This window comes from Dryobates pubescens, chromosome 6, assembly GCF_014839835.1.
Source record: "Dryobates pubescens isolate bDryPub1 chromosome 6, bDryPub1.pri, whole genome shotgun sequence".
NCBI classification, from domain to species: domain Eukaryota; kingdom Metazoa; phylum Chordata; class Aves; order Piciformes; family Picidae; genus Dryobates; species Dryobates pubescens.
In genome coordinates this window covers 30,117,652-30,131,460 of record NC_071617.1, presented here as the reverse complement: position 1 = coordinate 30,131,460, position 13,809 = coordinate 30,117,652, and the positions used below count along the sequence as shown (strand labels likewise).

The following is a 13,809-nucleotide window of genomic DNA, read 5'->3' as shown; positions in this document are numbered from 1 at the left end:
ACCAGGCTGGATGAGGCTCTGGCCAGCCTGATCTAGTGTGGGGTGTCCCTGCCCATGGCAGGGGGTTGGAACTAGATGATCCTTGTGGTCCTTTCCAACCCTGACTGATACTATGATTCTTGCAATTCAAAAAGAGATTTCAAGACACTAGTGACATAAATATAGGAATTTTAGTTACTGATGAGTTTGATCAGAAGGAAAGACTTTAGGGTGAGTGTTATTCACATTTATTGCAATAATTAATCTCTCTCAAATTTTACAGCATTGGAAACATTTTCTAATTACTGGTTCTCCTCTGTTACCTCAGCTACAGCAGACTTTCTTGGTTCATAGCCTTAAATGTCACGGCAGCTTATGTCTTTTTGGAACTTTGAGTGCTCTGCTGGTGGGAAGGGGATGGAGGCTAAAAACGTCTTCCTTATGTTATCATTTATGTTTTCAGAAAGGTAAAATTGCAGATTGTTGAGATGTTTGTTTCCAATTAGTACACTTACCCAGGTGAACACTCACTGAATTTGGCTTCTGTTACTGTTACAAAAAGAGGAAAACACCCCAACAATCAAACAACAAAAACACAACCCCCCAACCAGACAACAGCCTAACAACTTCTAGGAAGTTTGTAGAAAGAATCAATATGGTAGGGGTTACAAGGGACCTCTGGAGATCGAGTCTAACCCTCCTGTCAAAGCAGGCTGACCTGTGGCAGGCCACACAGGATTCTGGCTGAAAACTGAAGCATTGATGAGTGTAGGGAAGACATAAATTTCATTCTAAATGCATTGATTTCAGTTACGTTACTCTCTCATGGGTTTTTTTATTCCTTGGGTCTTTAACAGGGAATCTTCTGTCTGGCTTTTGAGGCACCCACCTATGTAGCACTAGGAAGGATTAAAATCAGTCAATGACATGGTTTAATTGCAGCTAGATAAAATATAACCAGTGCATTTCTTATGATTGTCCCTAGAAATACACGCAGGGCAGCAGAAGTCTGGATGGATGAGTATAAAAATTTCTATTATGCAGCAGTGCCTTCAGCCAGGAATGTACCTTATGGCAAGTAAGTCACAAGTGCTTCTTTGAAATATTCATTTATTCTTCACCACCTTCTGAGATGGAAACAGTGCTAGCTCTTATGAGTTGCCTCTTTTAGTTCTACACTTCTTCTGCTCTTGAGTTTTCTCTGTATTCCTTACAATATGTGAAGACAGCAGCCTGACTTTGAAAACTGCTCCCTTTCTCCCTCTCTAGTATTCAAAGCCGATTGGAACTCAGAAGGAGACTTAGCTGCAAACCCTTCAAGTGGTATCTTGAAAATGTTTATCCTGAGTTACGGTGAGTTTTGACTCAATCAGAGATAATATGGAGTGCTTTTGTTCTCTCTCCAGAAATCACCAGTTTTTCTTTCTCCTTCCTTAGATGTAAAACATGTCTTTCACAATTATTTGTGCAAGCAATGCCTCACACAGAGTTACTTGGTTTGGTTTTGTTGTTGGTTTTTGTTTGTGGTGGGTCTGTTTGGTTTGGGGTTTTTTTGTGTGTGACTTTGTTTGGTTTGTTTTGGTTCTTTAAAGTTCCATTCCTTACAGAGCCTTTTTTTCCCCTATCAAGCTTCTTTTTCTACTTACTGCAACTACAGCTGCAGTAGCAGGTATTGTAGAGAACAGTGTAAAAAGGACTCAGCTTGCCTGAGCCTGAAGTTAGTGTCCTACACAAGTTGTTCAAAAGTGCACTGTTCTGCATCCTTCTGTCCCTTAAGGCTTTGCCTCTGCCTAAGCATGTGCCTAGCTGAGCCAGGAGACAGAATCTTGGTGCATTATAAGTAGTGGGAGTCAGCAGACAAGGGCCTTGTATGTTTGCTAAAGTAGATGCCTAAGACTCTTCAGCTGCTGAGTCTTCTTTCTGTCTCTTGTTCTGTCACTGGATAAACACTAACTTTTGGGGAGGGTGAGAAGAGGGAAATGAGAGGTAGCATTACTATCAGTTTCTGCAATATGAATGTTTCCAGACTAGTGAAAAAAATCCTCAGAGAAACACTTTTTGAAAGGATATAAAGGGTTTTGTTCAGTAACCCATTAATAAATATGTCTGAGTCTCTAAACGAGGTTTGTCTGCTATCAACCTAATGGTAAGATCTTCTGTGTGCCTTATAAGAATACTTGGGGTTTTTTTCCTCCCTGGGGGCACTTCATGTCTGTAGTATCAGGTAACTGCTAGTGTCATAAAGGCTTGGGATGCAAAAGCAGCCAGCCATTACATCCCTAGTGAAACATGTGCAGAGCCTCACATACCAAGGAGTCTCAGAAACCATGATAATACTGAGGAAGCAAGTTATTCTTTATTTTCTCTTAAAAGTGCTGGAGGATATCTATTTAATTTGACCGAAAAATTGTCTTGCAAGCTTTCCTGGAAAATGTGCTACCATAAACATTAAGTGCAATGTTGTCTTGCTCTGTGTCATCTTTCACATGCTCAATCACCTGGGTTGAATTATTATGCTCATAATATAGACTGAAGTGTCAAAGGAGGCAATGTGTCCGTCCTTGCTTTACCGTTTGACAGTAACACAGGGACTCTGCTCCACAATGGTAGTTGGTTCAGGGGTTTTGTATTTCCATACTGTGGGTGCACTTTGTGCACAACCATTAGAAAACTGGGATCAACAAAAGATTGATGGGTGTGTGTTTGTTTGTTGTTGTTTTTTAATTCCCAACTCCTTTTCTAACACTTCAATAGAAACAGGGAAAATGTTGAATGTCATATTTCTGCCGCAAGGTAGTTTGGCTGGAAAAAAACCAAGAGGGCCTGAGAACCTTCACTGCTGATAGCATTAAGCTTCAGCGACTTCAAGAGATGATGTTAAGTCATCTTTAATTTGCTTTTTTTGTGCTGAGTTTGTATGTTTGTCCTCATTCTTTGGTACAAGTCTTTTTGTATTCTGTCCCAAGCTTCCAAATTTACTCGTGTTTGATCGGTTCATGATCAGATTATTGCCTTCCCTCCTCAAAAGATGACTGAGATTTTTTTGATGGTAGTCATCACCCATTTTTAACCTGTTTTCTTAACAGTATTCTGAGTAAAGACAAGGAGATTAATAAATAAATAACAAACTGAATTAAGCAGATATTTCTGATTCTGTTTTAGGGTACCTGATCATCAAGATATAGCTTTTGGGGCTTTGCAGCAGGGTACCAATTGCCTTGACACATTGGGCCATTTTGCAGATGGTGTTGTTGGAGTTTATGAATGTCATAATGCAGGGGGAAACCAGGTCTGTATGCCATTAGTACTACTCTTTTTTTTCCACAGCGTGTGATTGTTTTGCAGGGGTTGGTTGTATTTTGGTTTCTGGTGGGTTTTGTTTTCTTTTTAAAGAAAAAAAAGTGAAGCTGTTTAACTCAAGCAGGTGCTTTGTGCCGTTGATAGGAAGATGAACCCAAATCAGCAGATCAGTTGTTATAACAGATTGGCTAAATAATTTCTCTCTCAAATACAATTTTGCATTCTCAGGATTAGAATCTGAGCACGGAGATTCATTCAGTGTGCATCAGATCATCCCTTTCACTTGTCTCTGTTAATATTTGCCTATAATCTAGAAGCCAGTAACTTCCTTCCCCAGAGGAAGCTTTACTGTGATGCCCCATCAGTCATTTTGAATTTTCTGTAGTGTGGTATAGAAAAAATCTGCCTTAAATCCCTCTTTGGCTCCTCTAGAAAACAGAGGGGCCTCAATGGCATATCTCATTCACTCACTGTAAAAGGAGTGTTTCAACAAATCCTTTCTAATCCTATTCCTTAACTAATGTGCAAATGTGTCAAATTTGTGAATGAGAGCATTAATTATTTCAAAGAATCTATTTGTGCAGCTGTGACTGGGTTATCATTTGTGAAACACATGCATATGCTCTCACTGTCTTGTGCTGCTTTGTCACTAAGTTCTTTTCAGACTCAAGCTGACTCTAAATCAGATTGTAAGATTAATACTTGAAGTACATCTTTTAAAGTAGAAGGCTGGCCAATTACAAGTGTACTGTTGAATAAGAATTTTGCTCACTCTAATTTAAATTAGAAGGGGAAAACACCAAAATCACACAAAGCCTAAAATAGAGAAGTTACTTCCTAGAAGGTGTGCTGTATTGATTTGAGGGGATTTGCATCATAAATCTGAGAGGTGCCTCTTTTCCCTATCATTAAAGAGAATCAGGCAACTAGTGATAAGTGACCTAGTAGAATAGAAGTAACCAGGTTGGAAAAGACCTTTGAGATCATAGAGTCCAACCTATCACCCAACATCATCTAATCAGCTAAACCATGGCACTGAGTGCCCCATCCAGTCTCTTCTTAAACACCTTCAGTGATGGTGAATCCACCACCTCCCTGGGCAGCATATTCCAATGGCCAATCACTCTTTCTGTGAAGAACTTCTTCCTAACATCCAGCCTAAAGAGAATGTATCGGGGGGGGGGGGAGGGTGTGGGGGGTGGGGTGTGCTTTCCTATTACCTTTATGAAAGTACATTCATGTTTTCAAAACACCACAATGTGTGTCAGGAGAAGAGGTGGACATGTCAGAATTGCCTTGGGGCACAAATCTGGGAAGCTTCTGGTGATTTGTGTTCTCTGTATATACACAAAGTCATCTTCCTCTTTCAGGATCCACTCCCCTGAGTCTGACCCTCTTCTGCATGGTTTCTTCTATGAGGCTGACTTTGAGAGCGCAATATACAAATCAGCTCTGAACAGGTCCCTGTGGGAGGATGTTCAGACAGAGTAAGAGGCAGAATGGGTCAAAATCAGGTTTACTGTCCAAGCAGAATTTGTATTGGATTGGAGGGAATGAACAGTGTGGGAGAAGAGGAGTAAGAAGCAAACCACAGTCTTTAAATCTGTACTGTGTCCTGCACCTGCTCTCAGCAAGAGGGTTTGAGCAGGGGGGAGACCACCTACTGAAGAGTGTACTCTGTCTTATGCTCAACACACTTAAAATGTGGAATTGTAAGATAAAATGCACCTGACTACCCCCTAGGCTGGTAGAATTTGGTTATTAAAAAGATAGGTGTGCTTCTACTCCCAGTGGATGGGAGGTTGACCATGAGCCGGCAGTGTGCTCTTGTGGCCAAGAAGGCCATTGTCATTCTGGGGTGTACTAGAAGGGGTGTGGTTAGTAGGTCAAGAGAGGGTCTCCTTCCCCTCTACTCTGCCCTGGTGAGGCCACATCTGGAATTGTGTCCAGATCAGGAAGGACAGAGAACTCTTGAAAGAGTCCAGTGCAGAGCCACAAGAATGATGCAGACAGTGGAAGCTCTTCCCTATGAGGAGGGAATGAGGGAGCTGGGGCTCTTCAGCTTGGAGGAAATTATGGGGCAACCTTATTCATGTTTATAAATACATACATGGTGAGTGCCAAGATGATGGAGCTAGGCTCTCCTGGGTAATGCCCAATGACACAACAAGGGCCAGTGGGTAGAACTTGAGGCATGGGAAGTTCCATGGGAACATGGGGGTGACAGAACACTGGAACAGGCTGCCCGGGGGGATTTGGAGTCTCCCTCTCTGGAGATAGTCAAAACCTGCCTGAATGTGTTCCTGAGTGACCTGGTATAGGTGATCTTGCTCTGACAGGGGAGTTGGACTAGATGATCTTTTGAGGTCCCTTCCAGCCCCTAACATTCTGTGATCTCTAGAGGGCTGATGAACTTGTGATGTATTTGACAATTATGTACAACATGTAGGCTTACGATAAGGAGCTAAAGGTAAAGCCAAATGCACTTGGATGCAAGGAGAAGATTTCCGGTTAGTGATGTTCTACTAACTTTATGATGCAGATTTTTTTTTTTCAGGTGTCCTGGTTTTCAAACTGTTATGTAGAACTATACTCTCTCTGTCCTGAGCAGATACAATGCTTGCTACTTTTTGTCTCTTCTGGTGTAGTAGAACTTGCTTAATCTTACTTCCATTTGTACCATGAAGGGCCTTCACACAGGTGCTCCAGCAGCGGAGCCTGGAGCTTTTGTGAAGCAGTACCTTCCACTTTTAAATGTTCTTTTCTCACATTTCCAGTGTCTGGGGCTCTTGCAGCCTTTTGATGGAAAGGTGAGGATGTATAAAGCAGTATTTTCAAAACTGTTATTACTTTGACTACTTTCAACTGTCATTATTCAGTATGAATCTGATAAGAAGTCCATCTCTTTTAGGGGCACTTGAGATTCCTGTATAAGCTCTGAATAGAACTTGATTCCTTAAATTGTTAAAAGTGGCTATTAATGAGTCTTGCTGACACCTCATGAACTGGACAGAGCTGAGAAGGCATGCCATGTTGCTGTTGTCCGAGGTTAACATATTGAAAGGGAAAGGAAAAGTTTTCTTCTGAAGAGTTTGGGAGGCAAATAAATTGAATCGGGGTCCCCCTGCCTTGGCTTTGTTTTTGCATAGCTGTCATTATTCTAGTGCTTGCATAATATGGTACCCATCCAATGGCTCACTACCTATATAATGGCCATTGCTTGCCACACAGGTCAGAAGTTTTGATTGTTTCCTGTACATCTGTTCTCAAAGGACTTTAATTCTTGTTAAATCTGAATTTAAAAGTGATTATGCAACTCAAAGATTCAGTTATGGTATCAGAAAATGAAAGGGGGGGGGGGCAGGATGGGATTAGTCATTTAATTTTTCAAAACACTGATTGCTGGCAAAATATGTTTAAATGTAGCCAGGCTTGGCCCTGTGTCTAGGCATTTGTATTATACAACTCTGAATCCTCTTTAGTTGCTGGAGAAAAGCTAATCATGCCGTTTAAGTTGGGACAAGCATGATTTGGATCATTACCAAGGATTTAGCTGAAGATCAGCTTCCTGCATCAAAGGATAATTAGACAAATGAAGTTCAGTCTGGATCCTGGATTCCAAACTTGGAGGAGAGAGGCATGGAGGGAGTTTAAACATCAGTGCAGGGCCAGGCAATTCATAGAGGGATGCTGAGATCTAATAGGCTGGGCAGCAGTACCCAGAGAACAGCATTTCATTGTTCTCTGTTTAAGAGTTGCCTATCTAAATGCATTTAAGGGAACTTCTGTTGTAAGTCGTGCCGTGGATAGGAAGCAGCATTCTCTCTGTACCCTTGAGTTTGTCCCTCTTGTATATTGATTGCTTTCTGGTGGTCTCTATTATATAAAGAGCTGCTGTTTCCTCACAGTGGTACATATGCTTCGTTTATTCGTGGGTAGGGTGGGCAGTGATGCTGCAGACCAGGTTTTTAGGGGGAATGTAATACTTGCAGAGGAAGAGAGAGAGATAAAAATACAGGTGGACAAGTACTTAGAGAAACAGTTTAGACCTGAGCCCCTGTGACTGCCCGCGTTACTTGTGTGACGCCAGTAGAGGGAGCAAACAGCCAGCCCTGAGCTGGCTTGTCAGTACTGCTTGAATTGGAATTAGTGTTAAAAAGGCCTTTTCCTCTTCTCTATGGTAAGCAATTAACTGTTCTAATGCTCATACCAAGTTATTTACGGGATTTTACCCTCTGCTGTATATTTGAGGATGGCATGTGCACCTTGTGTGTATTTTAGTATACACATTTTGTACACGGTTTTCCTTCCTTTTTCTAGGAATGGGCCTTGACGAAGGACAAGTCGGTGAAACACATGGATTTGTGCCTTACTGTTGTGGACAGAGCACCTGGTTCACTAATAAAACTTCAGGGCTGTAGGGAAAACGACAGCAGACAGGTTAGTATGGCATGAATGTACTCTGCAAACAGTGGGGAAAGCCAGGGTTGCGAGTGAGGATGCAAGCACGCACACTGCATCCGCACTGCACACTGTCTGCGCTGCTCCTCACCCTGAGTCGCTGTTGTTTGTGTGTGGAAAGGTAGAATGTGTGGCAGCTGGGCAAAGCAGCAGGAATAAGCTTGTTTACTGAGCTTTTCTTTTCATAGGCCAGTGACAATCTCTTATAAACAGAGGTTTTATCCCAGCAGTGACCTTATGTAAAGGTTTCACACAACAGCATCGATGTGTAACATTCTTTAGCTGCCATGCCTGCTTTCTGATGCAGAATGTGTATTCCACAATACATTTTTGAAAGGTCATATTCAGTGAAGTTTGAAGATTATGTAGTCTGTGTCTCAGAACAGTGTGGCTCGGCTTTCCTGTCTTCTTTTCAGCTGTGAGCTGTTTATAACAGTACTGGTCTCCTTTGGTTTGTTGTTGTTAATACAGCTTGGTGAATTCATCATTTCCCAAGCCTGAGGAGAATCACCTTTTCAGCAGTACCATCTTTTTGATCTGGTCCTATAACAATTCGTTTCTGTCTGCCAAGTCATCAGTTCTGATCATCTGCCAGCTTCCTTGCTTCTGTATATCAGTTTTTGCGGACAGATAACTGAAATGCTATTCTTGATGAACGAAGAATATTCTTGCCAAGGCACGGTATGTTAGAAATACAACAACAAGATTAACATCCCGTGTTTGGCATTTGTTCTGTCCCTGGCATTACGTTGGGAAAAGAGGTTTGACAGCACAGATTGACTGGTTTTCTTCTGGAGAGTAAAAAGTTATCTGGCAGATTTCTAAACTTCTGTGAAGTTGTCTTTGGAGGTTGTGCTTCCTGCTTCTGTGTGCAGAATTGTAGTGTAAGGCAGATGGGATTTGTGAGTTTTGTTTTCGCTCTTGACTAAATGTTTCACACAAGCAGCATGGTGTGACATCATATTTGAGAAGTGCTGAGGTAGAATAAAATGATTTAGCATGTTCTGTGTCTATCACAGTGTGCTGAATGAGCAGCTGTTTTGGCAGTGCTGGCCATAACTTACACACCCTTATTCAAGGATCATCTAAACTGAGCTCTATTATTGCAGTTTTCATGCCTTTCCCAAGCAGGTGCCAGGGAAGCTTTTGAAAACTTCAGAAGACAGGATATAAAACTCATCCTTTTCCTGCTTTTCCAGCTGATCATTGCCTTTTCTCTTCCAGAAATGGGAACAGATTGAAAGCAACTCTAAACTGAGGCACGTGGGCAGCAACCTCTGCCTGGACAGCCGAAATGCCAAAAATGGTGGTCTCACCGTTGAGATCTGCGGTCCTTCTTTGTCACAGCAGTGGAAATTCACACTTAACCTGCAGCAGTAGAAGGACTTGCGTGGATGAAGCTCTTTTGGTTCAGAGACGTTGGGCAAAGTTTTGATTGAATTACTGATGTATTTCTTAAAACTTTCCACGGAACTTATATACCTCAGTATTCCACCTTTATCTGAAAGTAGGAGAGTGCTGGAGCAGACACCAGGGATCCAGGGGACTTGGAGCACTGCAAAGGTGTCACTGAACATGACTGCAGCACAATTCCTTCTTAGTGTGAAGGCGTCAACGGTTCCATACTGTCTTCGGTTATGTACTTGCACAGCAGATAACAAACTCTAGGAACAACTGATGTATGATTTAAAATGGATCTGAAGAAACACCTGTGGGGAACAGGGTGTGGGAGGGAGGGTGGGGAAAAACTACTAGGAGCAGGTCATATGAAAACTCCATTTGCTTAGAAATCATGGTTTGTTGTTTCCAGAAACAGAAGTGTCATTTTCAAGTTGGGTTGGTTTTTCGGTTGTTTGGTTGTTTTGGGTTTTTTTTTCCTCCTGTGTGTACTTGGTAATTTGAATATGAACTTTTCTATGATGGACTCTAAATATAAATATATAAAAATATATATATTGTCAGCTCCCAATGATTTATATCCATTTTCATCATCCTGTCATTATCCAGGAAGTGATTTGACACATGCATAACCAGAAATTGGTTTGAAATGCTAGGAGGGTGAAACTTTATGAAGGTGTGGATTTTGTGCTGCTGGGTATGATGTCCATGCTAACACTGGATGCTTTTGCCAACTGGATCTACTTCTTCACACTTTGCCCTCCCTGGAGATCATGAAACTCAGGAGGAGAAAGAAAACAGCGGAATAAGCCAATGCATCTGCACAGGTGGTTGCTCAGATTTTTTTATTCCAACTTGGGAATTCATTACGCGTGCTCTGGATGTTGTTAAACTTGTACTGGATACTTGGGTTGATGATTTCTCTGGTACTTTGTCTTTAACTTTCTTCTTCCTTTGTTACAAAATTTTATAGACAGTGCAGATCTTTGGTGCAGCTGTGTGGGATCAGCACTGTTTTATTCTGGGCCTTAATGAGGAAAAAAGTGTTTCCAACTCCCGCTTTCAGTTGTAGAAGTAAGAGTGGTAACATCACTGTCGAGAGCACAAGATCTGAGTTGTAATTTGCAAGGATGAGCAGCTCTGTAGTACCTCTCAATTGCACTTGCTAAATTTATAGACCTGCTATGGGGAAGTATTCCATTTTGTTTCTTCAAATGGAGCTTTTGAACGGATTCAGGCTTGGCTCTGGGAATCGGCCTGGATAGCAGCAGACCTGCGTGGTTCGAACCACAGAGCCCATGCGTTTTGCAGCTTAAGTCCAGCTGATGTTATTTTTATATTCAAATAATACTGTCAGAGCTAACCTAAACTTCGACCTGTCCTTTCTTACGTTTGCAAAGACTACATAGTTTGTTTATTAAGAGCAAATGCTTCAATGAGCTTTTGAAAGGAAAGGCAAATAAGTGCTAATAAGCAAGACGGCACTGACAAAAATTGGTGCAGACCTGTGGGCCAGGAAGTGGGTTTGGAAAGATGCTGGATGCCAGAAAAATGTAAGGGTTAATCATAAGGCAATTAAAAACTTCTGCTACACTGTGGTATGCTGGTACAGTTCCCCTCCTCCTTTGCTCCTGGGTTTGTGGGTTGGATTGGGGTTTTTTGGGGGTTGGGTTTGGTTTTTTTGCTTCTTTTTTTTTCTTTCTTCTTAAGTTTCCTGTCAGCTGCATCAGTATGTTAGATGCAGAGCTGGTACTCTTCTGGGCAAAACGACTTTAACTGTGCCAGTCAATGTGCTCATGTATCTGAAGCTATGACTTTCAAGTACCTGCATACCTTTTCAAAGGGGGCATTAAATCCTGTTTCTCCCATTCATCAAACTGACTTTTTTTATCAATAAATGATAGTTGGGCTTTTCCCCCCTCTCTTCTGCACAATCCACTTCCTCTAAAACTTCTCTGTTCTAGAGGCCATAGAGTCAACAAGCTATTTTTCACCTTTTAGTCTTTCCCTATCTGTAGCCTTTTAAACTAGCTGAGAACTTAAGAGTGTGATTCCTAAACACAGTAGATTTCTTAATATTCTGGAAAAATAAATGCTGTAGTATGGGCTCAGCAGCAAGTCAACTGTTTGAGGATTTGAAAAGCATAATTCAAAAGGAAAGACCTAATCACTCAGCTTCTGCCATGGAGGTATTTCCATTTGCAACTTGTTATAGTAAGGGTAGTACAGGCTGCATCAGCAGTTGCAGTTCTGAGTGAGTATCGGCCTACTTCTTATCTCTCATCAGAATTGATAGTTAAAAAACTTCCATATTCCATCTCTTAAGTCTTTAATGTCAACTGCTATCATATGAAATAGGAATATTTTCACTGTTTCCCTTTGGATGCTGTGCATAGGAGTTTCAACATAGGAGCTGTACATTGGGGTTTTCTTGAAAGAACAGATGAGAAGTGGTATCCTTTTGTTATGTTTACATGACGGTGTGCCAAAGTTACTTACTGTGATTTTAGGGGTTTTTAATGAATAACTTCACCCAGCTGAAAGATAAATTAAGAGCCCTTAAAGCAAATTGCAGCAGAGTCTCCAGAGAACTTTTCTTACGGTCTTCAGAGCAAGAATGGTGTTATTGTTTCTTTTGCAGATTTCCAGACATAGTTTGGAAACTGTTTTGTCAGTTGGTTTGAAAAGTCTGCTGTACAGAGCTTGTACTATGTTCATTTTATAGATGGAAACCATCCTTGGAAAAAAAATGTTTTAACTTAAATAAAGAAGAATGCTTTATAGATAAATGTGTGGTGGTTAATATAACTGAGTAAAACCAAGAATTCTGCTTTCAGCTTGTAGGTTGGAACAGTTCTCAAATGTTTCTCTTTGCTGGGTTATTTCATAAAATTCCTGTTCCAGCAGTGTGTATCCATGGGTGTTTATCTGCTTTTGTGAAAAGAGAATTTGTTTCTATTAATATGACAGATTTGAGGAAACTGTCTTATTTTAGAAGCTGCTTTACATTTAGCAATGAGTTAATGCTGACTGTAATCACCTGAAGGTGCCCTGTCAAGGCACTCGCTGTGCTGCCCCATTAGGCCTGATCTTGAAACTTCCACTGTCTGTCTCTGATGCCAGAAGCCATCATGTGAAGCATGAGAGGCTCCTGTGGCCTGCAGGGTGACTGCAGCAGCAGCTCCCACAGTTTGTCAGGCTGCCTGTCCTCATCTGCTTGTGTTGCCTTTCTGCTCTGTGTTGTGCAGGGTAGTAGTTCAGATGTCTGTGGTGCACTTGAAGCTAGATCTTAAATGCCACATATTTAAACGCCACATATTTAAACCACAACAAATAAGAAAACCCAACCACCTTTAATTTTTAGAAAGGTATTTTGTGAGTCAAACACTTCACTGGGGTAGAGAGTGTGCAAATGCACTTGCATGAGCACAGCTGGGGTGAGAGGTCTTGCACAGTAGGTGATGGATAGCTGTGAAAGTTGTGAGATTCTCATACTGCTCTAAGTGGAGCTGCGCCGCAGCATGGTGCTTGACTACAGCACCGCCTTGGCAGAGGTGGGCTGCAAGCCAAACATGGAAGATGAGGTTAAAAAATCTCATCTGTGAAGTTTTGTCCAGCTTCAGAGACACCTCAAGTCTGCTCTTGGAGCATATTCTTGCCCCACCCTCTCTAGCCCCCTGTATCTTTGTTCCTTGTCTAAGAAACTTAGCTAGTCCCATGGAGAGAGTCATTTGTCATTGGAATGTGCTGCCCAGGGAGGTGGTGGAGTCACCATCCCTGGAGGGGTTTGGACATGGCACTTGGTGCCATGGTCTAGTCATGAGGTCTGTGGTGACAGGTTGAACTTGGTGATCTTTGAGGTCTCTCCTAGCCTTGGCGATACTGTGATGTGATCAGCCAGCATGACTTGTAGAAGCATGCGTAGGAATGATTTAAGCACGGCTACTCTTTTCATTGCACTGACAAGATTTTTACCTTTCACACTGTAGGAAAGGAGAGCTCATGGGTGCAGGGTTACTCTCCCTGTGTGCCAGCAGTCAGTGACTAGTTGGCACCTGTCAAGAAGTCTAAATCAAGCAAACAGGCCTTTAATATTTATGGTTGGCAAAAAAAAAGAGGTCCTGTCAAACTGCAATAAACACAAGAAGCAATCTGGCATTTGCTGGCTAGATCTGAGAACACAAATGAGTATTTTCCATCTTAAATGCCCTTTGACACCTGTGAGCAGACAGCTAACACTAAAGGTAATTACAACAGGTTTCTGGCAGTAAAAGCTTTTAATCTAAACCAGCATTAACTGCAGAGGTGTGTCCCTCGTATTTCTCCCTAAGGTCCTACACATTTTCTGTGCATACAGATCTCAGTAGACTTCTTAGCTTAAGTATCAGGAGTGAATGAACAGTCCAGCAAATTCTGCTTTACTTTTGATGAGAACTCCATTGTTTCCTTTGCCTTCTACCCAAGCATATGCATGAAAAAGTTTCCCATTCAGTGTAATTCATCTTCTGGAATTTCAGGCCATGCTTTTTAGCCAGTTTCTATAGGGTTTATTCTGCCTGTCACTGTGCCTAAACCCAGATTTATTTATACTTCTTTTATAAGGGAACCTTTAATCTTTCCTCTTTGTAGGTTAACAAAAACATATTTAAAATCCAGAATTTCAAAGATGAT

The 13,809-nt window shown here is 41.6% G+C and overlaps 1 protein-coding gene across 1 annotated transcript in view; it reads left to right on the top strand.

Annotated features, from left to right (window-relative positions):
• The window catches only part of GALNT2 (polypeptide N-acetylgalactosaminyltransferase 2), a 99,512-nt gene extending 90,048 nt beyond the window's left edge, over positions 1 to 9,464 (top strand). The window contains exons 12-16 of the mRNA XM_054162246.1: positions 965 to 1,057; positions 1,249 to 1,332; positions 3,142 to 3,268; positions 7,600 to 7,719; positions 8,965 to 9,464. Of these exons, the coding sequence (XP_054018221.1) occupies positions 965 to 1,057; positions 1,249 to 1,332; positions 3,142 to 3,268; positions 7,600 to 7,719; positions 8,965 to 9,120 (580 nt within the window). The 3' untranslated portion in view covers positions 9,121 to 9,464. The remainder of the gene's footprint in view (positions 1 to 964; positions 1,058 to 1,248; positions 1,333 to 3,141; positions 3,269 to 7,599; positions 7,720 to 8,964) is intronic.
• Positions 9,465 to 13,809: the final 4,345 nt, after the last annotated feature.